General features: G+C 41.7%; 1 protein-coding gene across 1 annotated transcript in view; it reads left to right on the forward strand.

Annotated features, from left to right (window-relative positions):
- Nucleotides 1-25,753, forward strand: part of ZNF407 (zinc finger protein 407) — a 378,271-nt gene that overhangs the window by 13,814 nt on the left and 338,704 nt on the right. Inside the window, exons 2-3 of the mRNA XM_019715496.3 lie at nt 7,454-12,200; nt 17,719-17,833. Coding sequence (XP_019571055.3) covers nt 7,514-12,200; nt 17,719-17,833 — 4,802 coding nt within the window. The 5' untranslated portion in view covers nt 7,454-7,513. The remainder of the gene's footprint in view (nt 1-7,453; nt 12,201-17,718; nt 17,834-25,753) is intronic.

Raw genomic sequence — 25,753 nt, forward strand, 5'->3', positions numbered from 1 at the left:
TTCGGGCTAGTCCCAAAGACGTTTGTTAAAGATTGGAGCATATAGGAAAGGAAATATGTATCAAATATATACCACGGAGAGGTGAACTTGAGCCTTATCTGTTCTTGACAAGGTGGAAAGGAGAAGGGCATTCTATGAGTCACTTACTGATACGTAAGAAATTATATCACAACTTAGTGGCATAAAGCAACAAGCGTTTATTCCCTCACAGTTTCTGTGGGTCTGGCTTTGGCAGTGGCCTTCACGCGGTGGTCCCCACTCGCTACAGTGGGGCCTTACTGCCTTCTGCACGTCAGCCTTTTTGATGTCCGCAAAGGAGTTCAGAGCACCGTTGGGGGTTTTTATACACGCCTGTGTGTGCACGCCTGCCCTGCCACACCCACGTATCCCGTGTGATTTTCCTGGTGGCCTGGTGCCAACGTGTGCTAACTTCACAGTGCTTACACCCTAACTTGGGTGCGTCTAGGAGGGGTGATGGGGGCCTGGCGTGGGGTGGACCCGGAGACAAGGGGTTCCTTGTGTGGTTGGTCTTGTCTGTTAGTGAGAGTGTGCGTGTGTGTGCACATGCGTGTGCGTGTGTGTGTGTGTGTGTGTGTGAGAGGGGGGCAGAGAGGCGGGGGAGGGCTCAAGCTTGCTTACTGTATATGCCTTAGAAAAAGGAAATGAAGAGAGAAATGAAGACTAGATTGGAATGAGGAAAAAGTGGAACAAAAAGGAGAAAAATGAAGGGAAAAGAGTCACGCATGCTGCCCGTGGTAAAGATAGCATGTGAAATGGCTGAGTATTTGTACGTTTCTCTAATAGTTCCTGAAATACTTGAAGATGCTGGAAAAGGTTCCTGTGAGAAGTGACCACCAGGGGTCATCAGAAGGCTGCTCTTGATTTCTTTTTTATTTTTCTTAAAATGTATATGAGAATTTCGATTTTTGCGATTTTTTTTTTTTAAACCATAGCAGAGACTATTTCAATTAGAGCAGAAACTTTCCTCTGTGACAGATTCTTGGTGAGTTAATAATTTATAGGTAAAATTGAATATAATAAAGTGATATGTAACTTATTTTTTTGAGCCAAGGCACAACTAGTTGAGAATTTGGATAAGAGTAGACACTGTAAACGGAACTGCGTATTTGAAAATCGTGGCGCAGTGAAGATATGTGTTGAGTGGTAATGGATGGATTTGTATGAGAAGCATATGCTTTAAGAAGATTTGGTTTAATAATGTATCTCATTATTTTCGTCTAAACACCTACCAGGTCCTGAGTATGTTGAAACCTTACTGTGGGAAGAAATCCAAGACTCATTTTTTTTCTCCACTGGATACAGTACGAGTCCTTTCAGAAAGAAGTGATACTGTGCCTTCTTTACTCTGAGGGTTGGCAGAGAGTTGAGTCCCGTCTGTTCTGTTGGTTGGCTTTGTTCCTGAGAGAATAAAAGGGGCTTTCTGGAACAGGGCAGGCTTTCAGTGAGTGTTTGTTGAGTGAATGAGTGACATAAGCCTCCACAAAAATGAGCCCCTAAACTCTCTCAGTCGGGTGATTTTTGAATTCCACTTTAAAAAAGACCCCCTCCCACGTCTCCATTGGTAATATTGTGCTTGTTCTAATACCCTTTCTGCTGAAGGTTTTCCTTTTCCATTTACATTAGCATAACCTTCCTCATTTCCGTTTCATCCCCTCTAGATCACTGTAAGGAACTTAAATCACTTTGCAGTTCTGCGCACTGACCTTGTCCTAGTTCTGGGCCGTGTAACTTAGACGAGTGAAAGGCTCCTAGACTTTCTCTGCCTGTGATATGTTCTGCTGACAGAGAAACTCACCTTCCTCTAGCCGGGCTGTGTTGGTGACGCCCCACTGACACTGCTGAGTAGATCCCAGCTCTTAGTTCAGAGCCTGTGTGACGTGGCCCTGGTTGAGCAGCTGCCTTTGTTGTAGGCTGCAGTGCAGTAGAAAGCCAGACCTGCCGCCGTCTGGACTGCTCACGGTCTTGCTCGCTCATTGTGTGTTTTATGGCTTTGCCTAATCTCTCTCTTCTACAAACTCTTCCTACCTGCTCCCTCAACAAAAGAAAAAAATGATTTTTCGTTACCTCAAGGTTTAGCTCAAATGATGTTTCTGCTATTTTAGCCAACTAGTCTACGTGGAAGTATGATCCCTTGCCCATTTATACTGCTTTAGATCTTAGTTTATGTCACACACATGGTCATCATGTGTGGCCTTGTCTCAGAGTTCCTTTGCATGTATGTCAGTGGCTCCTAATAGACTATGAGCCAGGTGAGGGCAAAGAATGTGTTCGTATCATTAGAGTTCCTTTCACATGGTAGGCACTCTCTCTCTATGTGTTGAATGTTACTCTTTCATGATACACTAACATATTGAATTATTTTATTATTTAAAAAGTCAGTTGGGAAATAGTGTAGAAATATTTCCTCTGTTTGTTGTAGAGTTTTTAGAGCCATTATCTAGAAGATAGTAAAGGGTGTCATTATTTTGCTTCTGCATATGAATGTAGTTGTCATTCTTTTGTCTCCAAAAACATAGGAGCAGGTATCGTCATTAGAACATTCACGTTGAGCAGAGCTTGTGTGCTATCCATGCCTTCGTGGCGATGACACCGCGCCAGTGGCGACGGAGAAGGTAGCCAAGTGGTGGAGAGCAGTGTGGGGACAGCAGGAGATGGCTGGGCTCGTCATCGAAAGGAAGAGAATTCACACTGTGGTAGACTAAGCATTCACAGAAATTTGAATATAACTTCTATCCGGGACATTTTCAAGGATATCCGTATACGGACTTACACCAAAGTTGATAGAATCGTACACTGAGTCCCCATGTCACTGCCACTTGGCTTTAAGACCCTTAACTGTGCCCTGCTCCTGGACGGTTTTGAAATGCATCTCAGACATTTTTTATTTCATCCATAAATACTTATGAGAGGAGACATTTCTCATATCACAGTGAGGTAGTCGCTCATTCTAGTGCCTTATATGTGCTTGGAATTGTTTGGGGCTCTTGGGTTAAAAGGGTGTGTAAAATAAACCATGGCCTTACATTCTAGTGTGAGGAGACAGAAAATAAAGCAGATTCATTAACAACCAGAACAGGAAAAACATTGATTTCATCAAAATTTAAAACTTCTGCTTATCAAAAGACAACATGAATAAAATGAAAAGGGAGGGAATGTTTGTCACACACGTAACTGACAAAGGGCTACATCCAGAACACACGAGCCACCCTGCAGCTCTGTAATAAAGTAGACACCGATGTCAGACGTGGGCAGAAGGCTACCCAGCGCGTCACAAAGCACATGGCAGAGGATTGGGCTCTGTCGCTGGCCACTGGGAGATGCCGAGAAGAGCGCCACACACCCGTTACAGTGACTGAAGTGTACAAGCCTGGCAGCTTCAGACGGGGTTCGCCGCACGCGATCGCCCCCAGTTCTTGCCGTTGCCAGTGGCTGTGTAACACATGCAGCCACTTGGGAAATCTGTCAGTGTCGGGTGGAGCTAAACATACCCTGTAGCCCAGCAGTACCACCCCTATGTATTTATACAAAAGGAATGAAAACACGTGCTCATAGAAAGACGTGCAGGAGTAATCACAGCAGCTTTACCGTAATAGCAAAAAACGGGCAGCAGCTCAGAAGGCCATGAGTGGAATTGTGGTAAATCCATACAAGCACTTAGGCTCAGCGGTCCTCGGTCCTCGCACGGCTGTGTGCACCTAACAAGCTCCCCGCCCCGCCCTGCCCCAGGGCATGTCCGATTCCATTTGCAGAACTTCTGGAACAGGCCAGACTGCTCTATTATGGAAGAATTCAGAGCAGTGGTCGCCTCAGGGAGGGGAGGTAGCAAGGCTTGAGTGTGAGGTGGCTTGAGACAGGTTTCTAGAAGACGGCTGTGTTCTTTGTCTTAATAGGGACGCTCAGGAGAGGCCTCTGCAGACCTCTGCTTCTCTTTCTGGTGTCTCCTCTCCTTTCCTCCACCCGCTGTGGCCCGGCTCCTCTCTCCAGGGGGTAAGCAGGGACTTAGCTGCCTTAGGTCCCCTCTCAGGGATCACTGCCCTTCGGGCCTGCTGAGAAGAGCCCCACACGCACATTCCAATGGTCGCATGCTGCTGTTTCCTACATTCCCCCCCCCCCCCCCCCTTTTTCAGTTGTTTCATTCATGAGAGTAAATTCAGTCCCTGGGAATTCTTGACCAGAGAGGATGTCCTGGATGGAGAATATATCTATTTAAAAACTATGCTGTCACCCCTTATGACGTAGGCAGAGATTTTGTGTTGTTCTTTGCTGGAATCCCAGTGTCTACAACCAAGAATACTTGGCATATACCGGCACTAAGTGCAGTTTCTGGAACAGACACATCATTCATTCTTCCTTTCCTCCCCCTGTTACAAAGATTGAATAGCAAAACCAGTGCTTTATCTAAAAGACCATTTTTCTGAAAGGTCCATTCATTGGAACCTTGATCTTTGTAAACAAAGGGTTTTGTAATGAATTAGTTTGGGAACCGCTTATGTACTGAGCTATCCTGTGTTAAAGAAATTTTGTTTAAACCAGAGTTTTCTTCTTTGACCAGGGATCTTACCCCCCCACCCCCAAAAAATAAACAAACCTATTAATCTCTTACATAATTTATATTGTGTGGAACACATTTTGAAGAAACGGTGAACATCTTATAAGTGTAATAAAACCATGTACGTTTATCTTTTTCACTCTTTAACAAGAGTGATACAATATGTTATATTGTATTACATACAATAAAAGTAAATACAGGATGTTTTCATATGGTAGATTATATATGACAATTTGTATATTTTTAAGCAGCTTTATTGAGATATTCACATTCCATTCAATTCACCCATTTAAACTATGGTTTAATGGATTTAAGTATATTCAGACATGTGCGACCATCACCACAATGAATCTACAACGTTTTCAACACCTCAAAGAGAAACCCTGTAACCTTTAGCTATCACCCTCCCCCCCCCCCCGCCACCCCCGCCTACTCGCTCCCCTCCCCCATCTGTCTCTAGATTCTATAGGTTTGCCTACTCTGGAAACTTCCTCTAAGAGGAATTCTGTAGTATGTGGGTCTTTGTGCCTGGCTTTTTTCGCTTAACGTAGTGTTTTCAGGGTTCATCCATGTTGTGGCATGTGTCAGTGCTTCATTCATTTTGTCGCAGAATATTTTTCCATTGTATGGATGGGCCACATTTAGTTTATCCGTTAATCTACTGATGAACATTTGGGTAGTTTCTACCTTCTGACTATTAGGAATAATATCGCTGTCAACATTCTGGTACAACTTTCTGTGTGCATGTAGGTTTTCATTTCTCTTGGGCATATACCTAGCAGTGGCATTGCTGGCTGTATGGTAACTCCGTGTTTAATTGTTTGAGGAACTGCCAGACCGTTTTCCAAAGTGGCATCATCATTTTACATCCCTGCCAGCCGTGCGGGAGGATTCTGAGTTCTCCACATTCTCGCCAGCACTTGTTATTCTCTGACTCTCTGATTTTAGCCATCCCAGTGGGTGTGAAGTGGGATCGCATTATGGTTTCGATTTGCATTTTTCTAATGATGACTCATGTAGATTATCTTGTCATGCACTTTTTGGCCATTTGTGTATATCTTCGTTGGAGAAATGTATATTTAGCTCCTTTGCTCATTTTAAAATTAGTTTTTTTGTTATTGAGTTGTAAGAGTTCTTTATATGTTCTAGATTAAGTCCTATATGAGATATATAATTTTTGAAGTTTTTTGCATTCCGTTGGTTGTCTTTTCATTTTCTTGATAGTGACCTTTGAAGCATAGTGACATTTGAAGTTTTTAACTTTGATAAAGTCCAATTTATGCATTTTTTTTCTTTTGTTGCTCATGCTTTTAGTGTCACATAGATAGTTTTTGTTCCCTGCTTTTCGCAGAGTCAAAGCAACAGCCTTCATTTGCTTTGTCGTTGTTATGGAAAAAAATAGTTATCATTAAATTTGAGGACATAATATGTGATGGCTTTTTATAACATCAAATAAAATGCCTTTTGGTTGAAAATTCTAATTATGGTGTAAAGTAGATGGAAAATGATATATTTTAATTGAATTAAATAGCATAATGAAAAATAAAATCAATCTTATTGATTTTAAAGCATTTTATTCAATAAAGTCCCTTCCCCTCCCCCAGGTTTACTTAATTAATTCTGTTCTACCACTGACATTTCCCTTTGCTGTTAACCTTCAGACAGCACAGAATGACTATTAGATGAAGAGATTGGTGATTGACAACTGGAATAGGAGCGGCTTTTCATTGGCAGAACAGCTTGAGCATGAATGGTGATATGTGATGAGAATATGCACGTTGTTAATTAGGATACAGCTAGAAAAATAATGGTGAGGCTCTTGGCTCCAGGGGAAAAGGATGAAGCTGTTGTTTTTATTTTTAGTTATTTTTCATTTATTAAATTTATTGGGGTGACATTGGTTAGTAAAATTATACAGGTTTCAAATGTACGTTTCTATAGTATTTCACCATATATTTGACCCTCTTTACCCTTTTCTACCACCCTCTTCCCCACTTACCCTCTGGTAACCACACAATTGTCTGTGAGTTTTGGTTTCGTCATTTGCTTGTCTTGTTCTTCTGTTTCTTTCAGTTTTATATCGCACATATGCGTGAAGTCATCTGGTTCTTGACTCAAAAAATCTGAAAACATTTACCTGTAAAGGTGTATGTACCCCGATGTTCATTACAGCATTATTCACAGTGGCCAAGACATGGGAACAACCAAAGTGTCCTTCCTTCCGTAGATGACTGGATAAAGAAGATGTGATATGTGTGTGCGTGTGTGTGTATACACACACACACGCACACACAAGGGAATATTACTCGGCCGTAAGAAAGGGTGAAATCCTGCCATTCGCGACGAATGGATGGATCTTGAGATTATTGTGCTAAGTAAAATAAGTCAGGCAGAAACAATTGTTTTTAAATATGTTTCTTTTATACTGGGACTTGGGCTTCTTTTGCGGGAGGCATAGAGGGGCAAGCCTGACTTCCTGACTTGCATCACAGCAGTTTTGTTTTAATCTGTTTACACAGTGGGAATTCACTGAAACAATATTTGAAAAGAGCTTCTCTGTTCAGAAAAATAAAGTAGTAATTTTAAATGTCCTGGGAAAGAGAGTTGAAACTTGGCAGTTTCTTTTGCATGCCGGTTGAGAGAATCGCCTTTCTTCTGTCACGGGTACCATAGCACTGCGTCCTGAGCCAGCAGCGTGCTGAGGTGGTGTGCCCAGAGTCCGATTGTCATAAAGGATCACGCATCAGGTTCATCTCAACATGCAGGGAGTCTCCCCGAGGCTAATTTTATGGTTTTCATCCAGGGTGTCACTTTATGTGACTTTTGGATTAACGTATGTGTCTTTATGTTCAAAGGTTGTAACCACGTGTATTTCCTTTGCAGGGTACGAGTGCCAAGTGAGTTGCCTCTGACACAGGGAATATCGTCAGCACTTTATTAGTGATGGATACTGAGAAGAAGCCGGAGAACGACGAGGATGAAGATGTAAACAAAGCAGCAGCAGACGCGAGCGACGTTTCATCCTGTCTTGTGGGCTGTGGGCCCGTGTCAGATGCCATAGCACATTCCTCTGCGAACTCCACAAGCAAAAGGGGCTTTTCAGACTCATCAAACTCGGACAGTGCCGTTTTGGAGGAAGACGGAGATAAACATGCTTCCAAGCGAATGAAATTAGCAGCGGTGGAGCCCCTCAGGTCTTCAGGAGAAGGTGTTCGTGGGTTAGAAACGTCCCAGAGCTCAGTCCCAGGAGTGGGTGTGCCGTCAGATGAGACAGGGAAGGTGCCCTCCCTGAACGACTGTTCAGATGGCGACGCACGTCTTCCCTCCACCTTCTCCCCTCTCTGCAGTTTTAGCATTGTTGATGCTGTTTCTCTGAAAACAGACACTGAAAAAAAGTCTGCTCAGGAAATGGTTTCCCTTGACCAGGAAAGAGAATCCTCTTTTCCCACGAAAGAGATCAGTGTTAGTTGTACCATTGGAAATGCAGATTCAGTTCTCAAGTGCAACGCATGTGATCGTTTGTTTTCATCTTGCTCTGATTTGGAAAAGCACGCTGCATGTCACACGCAACAGTCTAAGGAGCACGCCTGCTGCCACTGCGGCCACCAAGCAGAGAGCAGCGCAGCATTGCAGACGCACGTGACACAGACGCACGGGCCACAGAAAGTCTTTTCTTGTGATCTCTGTGGCTTTCAGTGTGTGGAAGAAAACCTTTTGGATGCACATTGTCTTGGCAAAACACATCTCCGGCGTCAGAATCTTGCTGCTCGTGGAGGATTTGTACAGATCTTAACAAAAGAACCTTTTCCTAAGAAACCATGTACCATCGGAACAAAAAATGTCCGCGCAAAACCAAGAGCTTCTAAACCAATAGCAAAGAATAGTGAGTCAAAAGGCCTAAGAAGCACTGGAAGCAAATTGAAAGATTTCAGAGGAAGCATTTCTAAACAAAGTGGAAGTAGCAGTCAGCTTTTTGTTGAAATGATGCCATCCAGGAATACTTTGTCAGAAAAAGTAGAGATTGTTGAAGAAAATGTAACTTCCCTTGGTATAGCTGGAAATGCTGAAAGCCAGGGTAAAAATTTAGGAGCTTTAGTCACCTCAGAGGGTCTCTTAGATAAATTGGAATCTACCAAAAATACCCTACAGACAGCACACGGTGTTGGTTCAAGCCTGAGACCAAGACCGGAGCGACATGTTCTCGTGTTGGGTGACAGCTTCCGACGGTGGAGTGGCACCTTCGCCTTAAAAGGCCAAGGAAAGAAAAGGTTGAATTTGTTAGGAATTAATAAAAGAGGCGCTGGTGAGACTCAGAAGATGTATGTGAAACACTTTAGACCACAGATAAAAGCAGGAGATGCAGAATCTGCACCTAAACACGGAGCTACGAGTGGCGGTGTCCACAGTCTGGGCCTGCCTTCCTCAGAAGCCCAGGACCCGAAGCAGGACGCAAGGGACGCCCACAGCATGTGTTCCTTTGAGCCTCTGACCATGAGGGCAGCCTCTGACCACCAGACGGTGTGTCCTTGTACAGACTGTGGTCAGGTAGCCACAAGTAGGACAGAGTTGGAAATGCATGTGCAAAGGTGCCACGCAACAGAGGTGAAATTTCGCTGCCAAACATGTGGGTTTTCCAGCGTGTCGCGGGGGGACTTGGACGAGCATTTGCACAATCAGCAGCATCAGCAAACCGCGTCTGTCCTCAGCTGTCAGTGTTGTCCGTTTGTTTCCTGGAATGAAAGGGACCTTAGAGAGCACATGAAGGAAGAACACCGTATGGGCTTTCTGTGCACTGCTTGTCAGCTGTTCTTCGCGTCTGAGAAGGACATGGAGGAACATGTGGCCACTGAGAAGCACGTGCGCTTATTGGTTCAGCCAAAGACTTGTCAACCATTTAACACTGACTTGGTTTTACAGACTTTACCCTTGAGTACTTTAGAATCAGAAAACACAGAAGAGTCTATGAGCGAGTCAGGAAAAGCAGCTCAGGAAGCAACGGCCAAGTCCCGGGCCAGCCATGGGAATGAGGGAAGGCATTCCAGCAGGCCGCAGTTTCAGTGTAAGAAGTGTTTTTATAAAACAAGGTCGTCCACTGTCCTCACGAGGCACATAAAGCTGCGGCATGGTCAAGACTATCACTTTCTTTGTAAAGCATGTAATCTGTATTCATTGAGCAAAGAAGGAATGGAGAAACACATTAAGAGAAGCAAGCACCTTGAAAATGCCAAGAAAAATAACATCGGCTTAAGCTTTGAAGAATGTATTGAAAGGGTGTGTATAGGTGCAAATGACAAAAAAGAAGAGCTCAGCGCCTCCGGCGGTGGGAGGACAGAAGGCCATCTAGCCGGTGTGCAGTTACAGGAGTGTTCCTCTCTTGACAAGGGCACGTTCACTGCCAAGGAGCCGGCGCAGCCTGGTACAATCGCCAAAGACGACGAACTAGCTTTGAGCGCCACTCCGAAGAGAGGGCGACCGAAAGGTGCTGTCTCACGGACGTGCTCACACTGTGGCCTTTTGGCCTCTAGTATTACAAACTTGACTGTTCACATTAGACGGAAGCACAGTCACCAGTATAGCTACCTATGCAAAGTGTGTAAGTATTACACCGTAACTAAGGGGGACATGGAACGGCACTGTGCCACCAAGAAACATAAAGGACGTGTAGGAGTAGAAGCAAGCGGAAAGCAAAGTGCAGATATCATTGTTGGGCCCGAAGGCGGTCACCGTGAAGCCTGTGGAGGGAACGCCCGTGCAGCAGTGGCAGGTGAACGTGCTGACCCGTCAGCTGAGTCGGGGCCCTTGATGGCAGGAAAGCCCGGGGAAGAGCAGGGCAGCCCCGCTGAGGTTGCGCTCGACAGTGGTTTTCATTGTGCAGATGGGGAGGCTAGCAGGCGCCTTCCTGAGAAAAAGGAACAAGTTTCTCTAGACCCAGAGGACCTGATGCAACAGGGGGATGCCTGCTCCCAGAGCGATGTCACGACTACAGGTGACAATAAATGTGCCCACTGTGAGTTTCACGCTCACTCTTCTGCTTCTCTGGAACTGCACGTGAAACGGAAACACACAAGAGAGTTTGCGTTTTATTGCATGGCGTGTGATTACTATGCCGTGACTCATCGAGAGATGACGAGGCACGCGGCCACAGAGAAGCACAAGGTGAAACGGCATTCTTACCTGCACTCTTCTAATGCAGAGGCGGGTTCTGCAGAAATGTCCCCAAACATTGTTCCTGAGGAGCAGCACCCACAAAGTCCTGAGGAATTTCCAGTCATTTCAGACCAACCACCAGAAACTCTTAAATCTAGAAATACTGCTGATTGTTCAATTTTAGGTGATAATATTAATTTAGACGTGTCCAAAGTACTCTGTGCTCCTGACACTGTAGAAGTTGAGACTGAGGAAGAATCCAGTCTTAGTGGAGAGCATTCCTTTTGTGAAACTTTCCAACAGCCCCTCGCTAAGGATCCAGTTAGGAAACCTGAGGAAATGGTGTCCCTTAATATTTCCTCTAATTATGGCTCCCCGTGCAAATTTCAGAATGAGAATTCAGGAAGCTCAGCTTTGAATTACGAGACAGCAAAGAAAAGCCACGATCAGGTGAGTGGCACCGGTGATCCAAATACACACTGTGAGAGCGATGGAGGAAACGTCGGGGACGTGGCAGGTGAGGTCCTTGGCAAGCATGGAGGTCCCTGCGTCCCCAGTGGAGCGCACTCCGCAGACAGCACGATGCGTGCTGTGGTGCAAGTGGCAGGAGGACAGCTACACCCCGACAGCAGTAACCATGATGACAAAGCTGGAAATGTGCAGACTTCAGGGGATTTGAAAGATGTGCGAGGCGATCCCGTTCTGGAAAATAAGGACATTCTGATGAATTCACAACATGAAACTGAAATTATTTTGGAAGAAGACGGTCTCGCTTCTGACAGCACAGTGGAGAGTAACGGTGTTTACGGAACTATAATCAGCATCGATGAGAAAGGACAGGCCATGTACAGTTTGGGCCGGTTTGATTCTTCCATAATAAGAATCAAGAATCCGGAAGATGGTGAACTGATAGACCAGCCTGAAGAGGGTGTGGAATCCGCACGCGTGAGGCTCAGTGAGTCGTCCCTCAAAGACTGTGCTCACGGGATGAAGAAGAAGAGACCCGAAGGCAGCCCGTTCGGGGAGTCCACACGCATCCGCTGCGACGACTGCGGCTTCTTGGCGGACGGCTTGAGTGGACTGAACGTCCACATAGCCATGAAGCATCCCACGAAGGAGAAGCACTTCCACTGCCTGCTGTGTGGGAAGTCCTTCTACACGGAGAGCAACCTGCACCAGCACCTGGCCAGCGCGGGCCACCTGAGGAACGAGCAGGCCAGCGTGGAGGAGCTTCCGGAGGGCGGCGCCACCTTCAAGTGTGTCAAGTGCACGGAGCCCTTTGACTCGGAGCAGAGTTTGTTCCTGCACATCAAAGGGCAGCACGAAGAGCTGCTGCGGGAGGTGAACAAGTACATAGTGGAGGACACCGAGCAGATCAACCGCGAGAGAGAGGAGAACCAGGGAAACGTGTGCAAGTATTGTGGCAAGATGTGTCGGAGCAGCAACTCCATGGCGTTTCTGGCCCACATTCGCACTCACACAGGTACGTGACCTGCCGCACGCCTGTGCCGCCTGTGCTCACCTGTGCGTGCAGACGGGTGGGAAGCAGCGCACGCCCTCCCGCCTGCGCCCGGAGTCCTACCCGGAGTCTGAGGAGCACTTGCCGGCTGGCCCTCATCAGCCCCTTCCCTGCGGGCGCCGCTGGGTAGGGCTCTGGGCTGCGGCCCGTGGTTTCTAAAGGCAGCTGCACCTCAGGGATCCCAAAGGCAGGCTCCTGACATTTCTTTCTGTTTCACCACAGCCCAGACCCTCTGATGCCGTTGTTAAAACCCCCTCTCAGCTTTTCAGATGCCTCTGAGTCCTAATTGTTTGGTTTTCCCCGGTGTCTATTAAGTGGCACTTGGGGATTCAGAGGACATAATAAATAGCTTTTGAGGAATGGGATAGTAAACATTTTCTTGCAATTTGAGGGATTTAAAAATATTCACTGCCGGAGAGTTTATATCCGAATGTGGAACTCCCAGCCAGCGAGATTCTCCTTTCAAGGAGGCACGTTAGTCAGTGCTTTTCCAAGTCGGTATGCGTGGGGATTTGGTTTTCGCAGAGGTAGTAGAGCCTGATTTCGTTTCTGTGCTCTGTCACATACAGTGTTCCATTTTAATGTTTAATTTTAGGTGGAAATTTTTTAAAAAACTTTTTTTTTGGTGGAAAATGCATAAGCCACTGTTCTAAATTTATGTAAAAATTCACTGCACTGTTTCTATAAACCTGCCATACATTCTTTATTTTAAATAGACAGCTTTTCTAAATCATTGGGCTCTGCTTAGACAAGTTCTGTCTCCATGGTTGAATTTATGAGTGGATTTGAATAATAAATTCACATTTCAATGAACATATTTTCATTAAAACTGTAAGGTTTATTTTACTGTACTTTTAAATAATGGCTTATTATTAAAGCTATACTTTAAATTCATGCAGTTTTTGAAACTTTGTGCATCGTTACAAGGAGGAAGACAAAAGAGTAGGGAACATTATTAATCGAGTTAGGTGATTAAAGATAGATAAAAGTTGTTCGTTGACGGCGCTCCCAGGGCAGCCTGTGTAAGGGAAGCTTGGTAAATAGCAGCGCTGTTCCTCTCGCCTGGCTTCCCGCGCAGTACAGCCACTGCTGGGGGACAGGTCCAGAGACGTGTTTGCTGGCTTTGTGACACCTCTGTTGGGACTGTGCTGCAGCTCACTTTCTGAAATGACATGGTTTTAGGAATCAGGCTTGTTCACACGTGCAGAAAATACGTACTTTCTTAATATGCCCTCTTAAGGCAGATAAAATGGAATAAAACTAAGGAAGATGCTAATGGAGCCCTTTTTAGAATTCTTTATGCAACTGTCTGGTCAAGACATGTTGCTTATAATTGATGTGTCCATTACTTGAATTCTCTTGTAATTATAGTCAATAAGTCTTGTAAATGTGTTAAAGCTCACTAAAAGCATACAAATTCAAGAACAGAGTAAGGCTAATAATTTAAAATAATCAATGTAGGCATTTCAGCACTTAATTTCCCTTGTGTGTTGATAGCTGATCATTCTTAATCCATTAAGATTTATTTAGTCGTTTACAATGCAAAATAGGTTTGCACTGGTCACTTGTGCCATTTGAAAATGTCCACCAGGTTAAGTGCAGAATGTAGTCCATTAGTCTTCCTTGACTATATGTATTAATTGCATTTAAAATCAAGTTAATGTGGATGTGAAAGTGAGGTAACTATCAATATGTGACAAAGTAACCCTACTTATATAAGTTACATCATTGATTGTAACATTTAGTAAAAGTTCGCATACTTTTTAACGTTTTATGTCGGGCTGACCAGCAAGTACATTTTTGTGGAGTTCTGAGGTGCCGCAGGACACTGCCAGTCTACCCTTCAGGTTTGCAAGTCATTTTTTGGGGGGAAGTTGCTCTCCAGGTTTTCACTCCAAGTTCTTTTCTTGGCCCATCTGAAAATGAATTGCTTTTCTGAGACTTTGGTTCTGTCCATGAAATAGTAATGTGGGGGCCTTTTATTAATGGTTAACTGGAAAAGCCTTACTCTTCCAATCCCTGTTTTCATATTTTGTGATTTACTATATGTTTTATGTAACCTTTTCTCCCCATCCTTAGCACAATAAAAGCAGCACTGTAAGAAATAAATGAATTTGGGTTATCAAGAATTGTAGGAAGAAAGCACCCCCGAGTTTTTCTGTGTGTTTGCTGGTAGGAAGCCGTCAGCATGACCAGAAAGGGCAGTGTCTCCTTCCCAGTGCGGCGTAGTCCAAAAAAGTGTTGTTTCCTCTCGGCATCCTTCTGTTAGTTAGAGCTTCCCTTTACTTTACATTGGAAGATGGCATTAAGCTAGAAGACTGTCTGAAGCCCATCATTTCATGTTCACAGTGCGCCGGTCTCGTGTGCTATTTGAAAGTGTGCACGTGGGGAGACGGGGAGTTGTGTGACTTCACAGAGAAATTGCCAGGTTAGGGCCGGTAGTGTTTGTAACTTACCGTTTCCCCGAAAATCAGACCTAGACGGACCATCAGCTCTAATGTGTCTTTTGGAGCAAAAATTAATGAGGCCCGGTATTATATTATATTATAAGACCCAGTCTTATAGTACAATAAGACTGGGTTTATTATAGTAAAATAAGACTGGGTCTTACATTAGTTTTTGGTCTAAAACACACAATAGAGCTAATTGTCTGGCTAGGCCTTATTTTCGGGGAAACACGGTATTATGTGACAGTTCAGAAGCTGAGTCAGCTTGAGAAGAGATGGGTTAGGGGTTCGTTTGTCGAGTGTAAGAGAGAGAACATGGGGCTTACGTGGTCTGCGGCTCCCTCTCAGAGCCCTGCACACAGTTGGCTCCCAGTGTTACTTGTGCTGAATGAATGAAGTTCAGTGTGTCGGGAGGAGCGTGAAATTCAGGCTGTAGTTCAGAGGCGTTAGATGACGGATAGCATACGTCTTCCTTGATTCTGTGGGACCTAAAGTTTTATTAATTGTCAACTGTTGATGTCACACCTGTGTGTGCGTAGCGGTCAGCAGTGACTGACGTTGGGGTGGCCTGTGGAGGTCAGTCAGAGACCTAGTTGTTAACGTCTCGGGAATTCTGGGGGTGACATTGGAAGGTGCCAGGAAGCCAGAGAGCCTCTTTCGTTTTGCCCTTTCAAAACACCTCACAAGCCGAATTGAAAGACAAAAACACCTGCTTGGGATGCTGTCCCAAGGAATGGAACTATTTAAAATATTATTGATAGTTCATAATAATAACAATACCCCTGAGAGAGAGACAATTTTAGAAATATGTGGTTTTACCAAATTTGCTTTATAAACACTGACTGGATTCATTTTGGGTTGTGCATAGCAAGCTTAAATGTGGAAACATTATCAGTTAGGAAAAAAGGGACACATTTATTTTTTTTCTTGTACCGAAAAGTATTACCTGTAGTCCTCTAGCATTTGAATTTTTATGGCACAGAAAGGAGATGTTTATACAGTCGACTCTGAATATAAGACCAGAAAAATAGCCAGGGCCTCAGGGATTTCTACATGAAAGCAGCCCACCAGGTAACTCACGAATGTGTTGTTAGCACTCTAGCTTTGATCGCTGAAACCTGGAGGAACCAGGTGTCTCACCGAGGAGCCACACACAGCTCACTGAAAACACAGAAGGTCTGAACCTGGCCCCTGGCGGCACCTGCGGCCCACGGGCAGGATGTCATCACAGTGGCAGTGCAGTGTGAGCGAGGTGGAAACTTCCACTCCCAGCGTAGGTCTTTCAGATCCTCTCACCAACTTGTAGCACAAATGTTCTGAGGGCTTTATCTTCTTTGTTCGGAGTCTTGGTGTTATTGTTAATTAATAATTTCCTAATTACCTTATTATCTTTAATGCATTTTAATTGCAAGTACAGGTAAATTGGTTCTGCTCACTCTTTTCTAAGTCCCTTTATAGAGGTCTGTGTCGAGACAAAATGTTTCAAAGCAGTGATAGGCTTAGTTTTATCAGAATCATTTAAATAAACTGTAGTTTCTAATGTGATTGATAGAATGTGATTGCTGTAAGCTGCAGTCTCAACTTGCTTTTGACATTTAAACATACAAAGCTGACTAGATAGAACCATTCAGATGCTAAGTATATTTTACATCTACTTCCAACAGTGGAAATGGAGGCATTAAGAGCTCTGGCTTCATTGTCATTGAACTGTGAAATATTCAACCTTCCCTGCCTGTGCTTGGTACTGTTGGCTTTTTTATTTCTGTTAGAAGATTAAAATTAAATGCTTCACTTTTTTTGTCAGCTTTTGGGAATTAAATTGAAATTTAAGACTCTCAAATTTTTTACTGAGTGCTTCAATTTCAACAAAGTATTCTTGGAGGATTTTTTTTTTTTTTTTCCAAGGGCACTGCACAAAGGTTCATTGATCAAATATGATTTATTGCAATTTTTTTATTTGAGCTCTTTTTGTATATTTATTAAAGTTCACATATTTCATATTCTGTCTAACCGTATTAGAAGAGGTATTTCAGCAAATAGGCACTAAACATGATATGAAAAATCTGGAATCATGTACTGATTTTAAACTGATTTTTATGATTTTGATTGATTGATTTGAACCTTTAGTGGTTAGTGAATCAGAAAATGGTATATCCATATTGCACCTTAAAAAGTGTTGCTTCTCATTAAGGTGAGTACTTATGTATTAGTAACTATGTTGCAGTTACAATCTGTTACAATCTGTTACTGACACTAAGTTTGTCGACTCAGAAATCTGTTCTCTCATTAAGTGTAGGTTGATCTTATTTCTTTATGAAATAAAAACACATTTATTGGTACTATGCTTTTCATGTTGAAATATTTGTTCTTGAAATCAATAATAATCAAACCAAAATGTTAGTACTTCTGGTTTGTAGAATCATCACAGATTTTTACTATAAAATGATCATAAAAACAAATAATTTATCCACCATATATTCTTACATTGAATGCTATTAAAATAGTAATATAATGAATTATTTGGAGTAAATGTCAGAAAAAATCTAAAATACCATCATTAATGCAAATAAATTCAAAGCGGCAGAAATATGAGGAAATGAGGTGGCCACAAAGAAGTTTATTTGATGATAAATATGCTTTTAAAATATCAGCTACTCTATGCATTTATGTTTTTTAAATGTTTCATTTTAAATGTTGAATGACTTTCAAAGATATTTTTGTGAATTGTAAGAGAACATTTAAGATTATTTAGCTCATCTCAGCTGCTTAGTGCTGCTGGATTGTATTACTTTGGACTTAAAAATCTTACAAATGTTACTGAAAGTTAGGAACCCTCACTGAAACATTAGAGTCGTCTTGGGGGAATAATTATAGAAGGCAGGTCTTTTCAAGTTAGAAAGGAATGCAAGTGTTCCATTTTGGAGACAGAAATTTGTGATTAGATTAAAAGTGTGATTTAAGATCTAAGCCTCTTTGTAAACTATCAATAATGTGTTATTCAAATTCAAATCATATTTTATGTTAAATTTACTTAGGATCAAAACCATTCAAGTGCAAGATATGCCATTTTGCAACAGCTCAGCTTGGCGATGCCAGAAACCATGTGAAAAGGCACCTTGGGATGAGGGAGTACAAGTGTCACGTCTGTGGGTGAGTAAATGGAGACCCTCTGCCGCGCTGAGCCAGGAAGCCTGTGCAGGGTAGCCGCTGTCTCAGAACCCAAGACGGGTGTGAGTAAGAGTGGCTCAAATTATGCAGGCACACCCTCCTTCCTATTGTTATGGTGACTTCCCTAAACGCAGTTATGACATTCTTCTCCCACTTCTAATCCTGTGCTGAAGATGAGCAATTTTATGGGCTACAAGGTCAATTTGAACCTATAATCTGTAAATTGACTAAATTATAGGATGTTCATTCACATTGCCAGAGAGAACTGTAAATTCCATTTAAAGACATGAAAAATACATAATATAGCTTTAGGAGCATATATGGATGTTGTTTTACTTTTGCTGTACCGCTTTAATTTTAATCACCTCAATGGCTCTTTGGATCTGTTGGACATATTCTATAAGGAAAAAAGCTGAAAGAGATGTCATTTCGAATAACGGTTACTGATTATTGTGGGCATAAAGCTTTAAAAATGTGTATAATGTAAACTTCATTTCAAAACTTTAAAAAAATTTTTTTATTAGTTAATGGCTGTTTCCTCTAAGGAATCATTCACAGTGTTTAATTGTCACTCAAATGTGTTGAATTTCATAGGAAGCACTGAGATACCTTAAAGCAAAAGTAATTTATTTAGCAGAAATGCTTAAAAGGTTTTAAAATGCCATGACATCTACGGTATATCAGGGCCTTCAGAGGTGGATTTTAATACCCTACTTCTGATTAAAAATATATTTTAATGTTATTATGCTAGAGAAATTAACTAATAAGTGCATTGTATAAAAACACTTTATGTGAAATCTGAGAAACCTGAAATTCTTTTGTCTAATTCACAAAATACTGCAATTTCAATTAAATTATATACTATGCTCATGTTATATTAGATTTACTTTTTTATTGGAAGATTCTTCTGGTTGGCACTACCATGTAAATATAAATATCTTTTAAGTCAAAAACAGGTTCTTTTTTTTTCTTGGACAATACACTTCATCCTGGGATGCAGTTGTGTTTTTTGACCCTTAAGAGAGTTTTACAAATAACTTTGCAAGCAATTTGATTAACCATGGTCTGTGATTTATTCATTGGCAGAACTGATGGTTCAGTGACTTGCAGCGAAAGTAAATGAAGATGAACCTTTGCCCTAAAGCCCCCTGAAGATCAGTGGGAGAATGAGTTTTGTTGCTACTGATTTTAGCTTCAAGGGTCGAGTGCCAAATGGTTCATTTTAATTGCTCTGGGTCTTGGAATTTAAAAAGATATCTCATTTATTGTTTTTACCATATGAGTTATAGGAAAGAGGAAGGCCCTGACTCCAATGGAAATTTGCCATTACTGGGCAATGAGCAGTTTCTTCCTCATTTCTGCAAAATAAGTCAACACACTCTGTTATTAGAAATCAAATTCCATCCATTTTTCTTAGGATTACTAAGACCCTGGAAGCGTTTTCAGAGAACAGTTGTAGTTTCAGAGACACATGTAGTATCAAAAGCGTCACGTGACCGACGGGCATTGATTGTGTAGTTTGAACAGCGCACGCTTTGCGTAGCTCAGTGCTTGACCACGTACAACTGAGGTGTCGCACTAGTGGTTTACATGTTTGGTTCCCAAGATAAAGACTTATAAATACACATAGATATACTGAGTTTTATGCCGCTGGCATAGAGGTCTACACGTGTATGTGTGCATAGAAGAAGCAGTCTAGATTCCAAAATTGTATCTCTTAGAATTATGGTAGCCATTGAATTTTATTTGACTGAAATGATAGAACTCTTAATTTTTTTAAGTGAAATTTGATTTAAAAGTTACGTAACAATAGTTTGTACAGGGTAGGTATTTTCACAGTGCAGCTAAAAGTTCTGAAGAATTGCAGTAAACTGAAAAATGCCTATTGATCTTTGTGGTTGAAACAGAACAATAGTGAGTCAGATGCCCTTTAATGTTAAAGAAAAGGTGTCAGAGGCTGTTTGTGTGTTTCAAAGGGATGGGGCGGTTTGTACGTTCAAAGGAGAGTGGAAAGCATTGAACCACGTGAGGAAGGCTTGGCGTTCATGGTGGCAGTGGAGAGCATGGGTACATTAACGTCACTGACAATGTCAATTCATTATCATTGATGGCTAAATAATCTTCGAAATGCCCAGTGGACCTATTAGTTCCCGAACATAAGCAGCTCATGCTGCATTTCTTCATTAGCTTTAATTGCTATCAATTTTACCTTTTAAAAAATCACGCCTTGAAAGGTGAAGTGATCTTTCAGGAACATTAACTCTATAATTTTGTCACAAATAGAAGGTCCTGTACTGTGTTTTCTTTTTTGCAGTACTTACTGTCTCTGTCTTTCAGAACTTGATTCATAACCTCTTCATTATTTGAGTTGTAGGAAACTGTTTTTCAAATAGTTCTGATTAATAGTATATAAAAATAGGGAGGCAGGCACATTTTAACAGTGAAATGATCACACTGTTCATTTTTTTAGTAACCCCTCGGCTTTCTTTGGAAAAAACCTAGTATTTTAGGGTGAAATAGACGGAAACAACAAACACCGCATTTTGTTGAATGGAGCTCAGTATGAGTGTGTCAGATTATTTGTGATTGATGGACTGCTTTTTCGTAGCTTTATGTATCTTTTTAGAAGAAGACGGGAGATGCTCATCCAATCTATAGCTTACGTTTTTTCCTAAGGCTTAGTTCAAAGGTTGTACATTGGCTACTCTGTTAACAAAAACTGCCTTTTAAACTTTTAATTTCAGTTGTTGGGATCTACGCTGATTTTCTTTGAATCTTTAAGCTAAATTTTAAGATATCTTTTCCTCCTATTGGCAAATCTTAGCTACAGTAGATTGTGGATTTAAGTTAGTTTGACAAGAGAAGCTGAATGTGTTAGATGTCTGATTCCTGTTAGGTAGCTAGGATTCAGAATTCAGGATTTAAGTTTTGTTTACCTATGGTTTAGATTTTCATGTTACAGTGAAAATTTCAAAAATGTATTGCTTTACACTTCCTGTTTTAAGAACATGTTATAGATAACTTCATTTAAAAGCCTTTTATTTTACTTTCACTTTTAGGAGGAGCAATTTTTGAATAGTACTGTTTCTTAATGTTTTGCTTACCTCTGAGTATGATCTCGAGAAATTTTGTAGAATGTAGGTGTATTTATATATACTTGATGGATACTTAGCATGAAAATGTGCTATGGGTCTGACGTAGGGCTTAGTGAGGGAGAAAATGCCAAGTGATCGAAGCGTTCCTATGCATATGTTAATAATTTTGTTGGGAACATAGTTTAAAAAGAGGTTAAGGACATATTTTTACTAAATCCATGATCTGTACCTTTTGTTTTTTCCGTAGTCAAGAACTTGCAAATCTCAATGGCTTAAAAAAGTCATTATAGACACTGTGTTTTGTTAAATTCATTTAAATATATTTAATACTCCCTATGTGTTTATATAATACTCTCAATACTAAATAGTATTTATGCAGGGCTATGGTTTAGTATACACCTAAATTAACATTCACTGCGTTTGTTGAACTCTGTAGTTTCATGAGATTGTTTATCTCAAGTTTATTGTCCCCACTCTACAGGTGGGAAACTTGAGATTAAAAGTATTTTTAGTGATGGACCACTGTTCCCTTCCTTTTAACTGTCCCTTTGCTTTCTCTGCTCTTTGTAATATCTGTTGTCTTGGTTACTGCCTTTCATTTGTACTGATTTTTTCCTCCCTAGGCTGTTCTCACTAGCGTGTAATAACTGTAACTTGTCTCCGTCCAGCCTCCAGCCCCTCTCCTTTTCTGCTTTTGCTCAGATTGACGTTCTTTTTTAAAAAATTGCTTGCACAGCGTTTTACTTTTCATATTCTGATATTCAGTCTCTTTTATTTGTGTCACTGTTTCACTCTTCTCATACTAACGCATAGTTTTAAATAATTTTATTATTTTCCCCATTGTTCTTTCTGTGTTGATAATTTATTGCACTTGAGTGGTTACAAATTGAACATGGTATAGTAAAGAGAAGTAAGTGCCTAAAAAAGTGAAGATTTTATTATCTTTTCATTAGGATGAGAGGGGTAAAATTGATCAACTTGAGTTATTGTTTTTTGTTTTTCATTACTATTACTAAAACAAACAAACAAAAAAGAGTTAGAAAACAGGAAGTAGCCTGTGATGTCAGTAACCCTAGAAGATAATACCTAACTTTTGGATGCCCTTCCTTATTTACAAAGACCCCAGTGTGCCTGATTTCGGGATTATGTTATTTTCAGATTGATTTCCTTATGTCTAGTTTTGAATCTTGTGGATGGAGTTAAATAGTTGAGTAGAACATACTTAATCAGGAGAGAAGAAGGGCATTTTCTAAATCTGTCACCTCTGGGTTCGTGAAAAAATTCTAGTCAGTTTCTATTTTGTATTAATGTGCTTTTGAACTGTTTATTCTTAGTTGGTGTAAGAAACCTTAAAAAAGTAGAAAGTTATTAATGCAGTAAAACACTTTTTTTTTTGCGTGTGTGGCATTACCTAGTTTTTGTGCATTGGAAGGGATCTCTGTGTAGATGATTATAATGTCACTTTCTGACCTTTGCAGCTTGAATAATTGTAAATCATTGCTTCATAACGTGTCAGAGAATGTCTGTACTAGGCAATTAAATGGCAGAATATAATAGACCAAATTATTGCCTGTCATGTTTTCAACAACACAGTTAGTATTTGAGTTACACTTAATCATTACGTGCATTAGCAACTTCATTGGAACCCAGCTTCAGGCTGAGCATGAAATACATTACATTATTTAAACCTCTAATGGTACAAGTCATTTATTTGTGTTGAAGTGTACAACATGCAGAGTTTCATAAAGCAAGGAACACTTGAGAGCTTAATTTATCCAAATCAAAGTCTAAATGCAGATAAACACAAGTGGCAAAAATTAGTAATTTTTATAGGCTGGAAATATTTAAAAATACATGGTTGTGGGTAATTGTAGGCAGCAGGAATAAATTAAAATCACTATTTTTAGTCTGCTCTGAGAACTAAAGCCGTGTATACCTAAATCATTAAAAGCACCACGGAATTGCATTTTTAGCTGAACAATTAATTACACCCATCATATCTACAGATGCATCCAAATAAAGTAAGTATTTGGTTCAGCTGGTAGTTTTGGTCAAGGAGATATAGATAGAAAAAGTTGGCTTTATATTGTGGCACGAATTATGCTATAACAATAAAAGTGCAGCATCTCTCATTTTTGTAAAAAAATCTAAATTAACATTAAAATACTCTCATTATAAAGGGTGTGTTACATATTTTATCTGTGTAATATTTTAATGCATTTTGTTGAATGATATATTTTTGTCTTTAGTTTGAAATTTAAAAAACGCCACATAATGAATATTGTCTCTCTTCCTGTCAGTGAGGAGTACGAAACTAACAAAAGTAACAAATTAATTGGTCATTTATTCCTCTGATGTTCAAGTCCTTGCAATACTGTTTAAATAGAAAATGGACATTGTTTTATATTTTTATATGCAAATCACTTTGTAATTTGAAAATCGAGCCGATTTCTCAGTTATAATTTTAAAAAACACGCTTTCTCAGACATGATGCAAGGGTGTTTTTCAATGAACGTTTTGTAAATCCCAGAGAGACCTGGGGGGACGTTCAGGTCAAGGGAGAAGAAACAGAAGAAGGTTGTCCCCAGCCTCTCCTCATGGGTCAGGGAGACCTTTCTCCCCACCGTACCCTGTTCTCTTTGTTTGTGGTAGTCTTTTCTTGAATTTTTGCCATGGAAGAGTGGGGTTGTAGACTTATCCCAAGGCAGGAAGTATGATCAACCTATAGTAAAATGGAAGTGAAATACACATTGTCACTTCTTGGTGTTATAGTTGAAAATATTGGCCTGTGTCTCTAAGGTCTTTTCCAGTGAAAAAGTCATGTCTCAGTGACTTAAGTCATTTTGCTTTATTTTTATTTTAACATGGGCTCATGGTGACTTTAAAATCCTTGTGGGACCTCAGGATTCTTTAGCCCTCCTGGTCTCTACAGTGGGATATAGGAGGGTAGCCCCTCTCTTGGTTTCCTTTGCCTGTTCTGTGATTTTTTTATTTGTTAGTTTGTTTTCTCCCTCTCTCCTCCTGTTCATGTGTTTCTGAAAGTCCTTTACTTTCTCGAGGGATTTGCTCTTTGAGTGTCCAAGACAGAATGAGAGGAGGTGTTAGCAATGTACGTGGGCAGGAAGCATAATCGCTGAGCCCTGTAGTCATTCATTTTCCCGTGGACAGGTTCTCACGAGTTTCCTCTTCATGCAGGCCCAGTGACCAGGTGGTGCAAGGGCCCTGTGGTCACATGCTCCACGCAGAAGAGGTTGGCAGAAAGGGAGATGCGCCACCAGAGTAGGAGCGAGGAATGGTGGTCCTTGGGGGGGGGGGGGCGTATCTCACCTCCGCTCGGGACCATCCGGAAAGGCGTCCTTGAGAGGTTCCGTTTGAGTTGAGCCTTAAGGGGTGGGGAGGTATTCACAAGGCAGATTTGGACATTTTTAATAGAGGGAACAAAGAGCAGAAGTACCAAAGTGTGGAAAAGCACAGCATATTAAGAACCTCACAAGAAATTTCTGGAGTATAAATGGTGACATGGGGCGAAGTGGGAGATTTGTAAAATACTAAATAAACATGTGTGGAACTCATATATGCCAGTGCTGTTAGTCTTTAGGGTTAAGGTCAAAGCAATACCTGCCTCAAGTGGGCAGAGAAAGCTCAAGGAAAGAAAGGTCCGTGTCTTGTTGTCCAATTCAGAAAAGATTTCATCAGCTCGCTAGCATTTGCTGTGAAGGCAAGCGGAGGTGAGGCAGGGCAGCCCATTCGGGCAGCCTTCGTGGATGCTCAGCCGGGGCCTGGTGTGTTTAGGACGCCCAAGGACTTCGGCCCTGCCAGCGGGGTTTGGGAGGCAAAGAGGACAGTTCCTGGGGCAGCTGGGTGAGGCTGGCATAGCCCAATCACAGAGCTGTGCCACACAAGGTGCTGAGTGCTGGAGTGCTGGCTTTTTCCTCCGCTTTCCGTCTCTCCTTTCTCACTCGACTTACTTTCTTCTGGTTCCCTGGACGGTGCATGGGCGGGGAAGGGAGGACACAGAGCCTGATGGGAAAGGAATTACTACTTCAGAATCAAGGGGCGGGGGATTGGCCACAGGAATTATTTTTAAGAGAATGTCACTGTTTGTAATTTTAATTAGGGATGTTATTGATTATGGATAATTGTAATGAAAATAGGTTGAGACTGGTTCTGTATAAGCTAATGCAGCATAGTTCCAGATAGTAATTACAGGGACATACACGCACGCTGCAGATGTCCACATGTAACCAACACATTGGAAATGGATGGTGCAGTTGTGTTTCCACACGCGGGTCATCTGTATGGGCAGTGTGACCGGGACAGGAAACTGTCCATCTACACGCAGCGCATGCTCATTAGTGATGCACTTTATGCTCATACTTTCTAGCCCTTCTCTGCTTTTCTCATTTGTGAGCACGTGCGTGGCTGATGATCTGTGGGTTCTGCCTGCAACCCTCTGTCTGCCTCACTCATCCCTGCGGCTCCTTCCCTCCCCTGCCTGCCACTGGTTTTCACATTTTACCAGGAATTAGTACCAAGTCCTTGTACGTGAGTATCAGTGCTAAGCAACCACAGTTCCAAGCACTGTTAGTGCTACTCTCTAGACACATGAATTTTTAAAGAATTAGTTTTGGTTTGAACCCTATTCAATTTCAGAAAGTCCCATTTAGTGCCGAGGAGCTGTAGGAATACAGTGTATTGAGCTGAAGCAAACCATGGTTGTTTGGAAGGACTGATGAAGGGTTAACGAACGTCGTAAATACAGTCCGCTTTACATGCGGTGCGTGGGGAGCTGGAAGGCTCCTTCTGT

The sequence above is a fragment of the Rhinolophus sinicus genome, chromosome 4 (assembly GCF_057876585.1).
Source record: "Rhinolophus sinicus isolate RSI-liver-muscle chromosome 4, RSI-T2T, whole genome shotgun sequence".
In the NCBI taxonomy this organism is placed as follows: domain Eukaryota; kingdom Metazoa; phylum Chordata; class Mammalia; order Chiroptera; family Rhinolophidae; genus Rhinolophus; species Rhinolophus sinicus.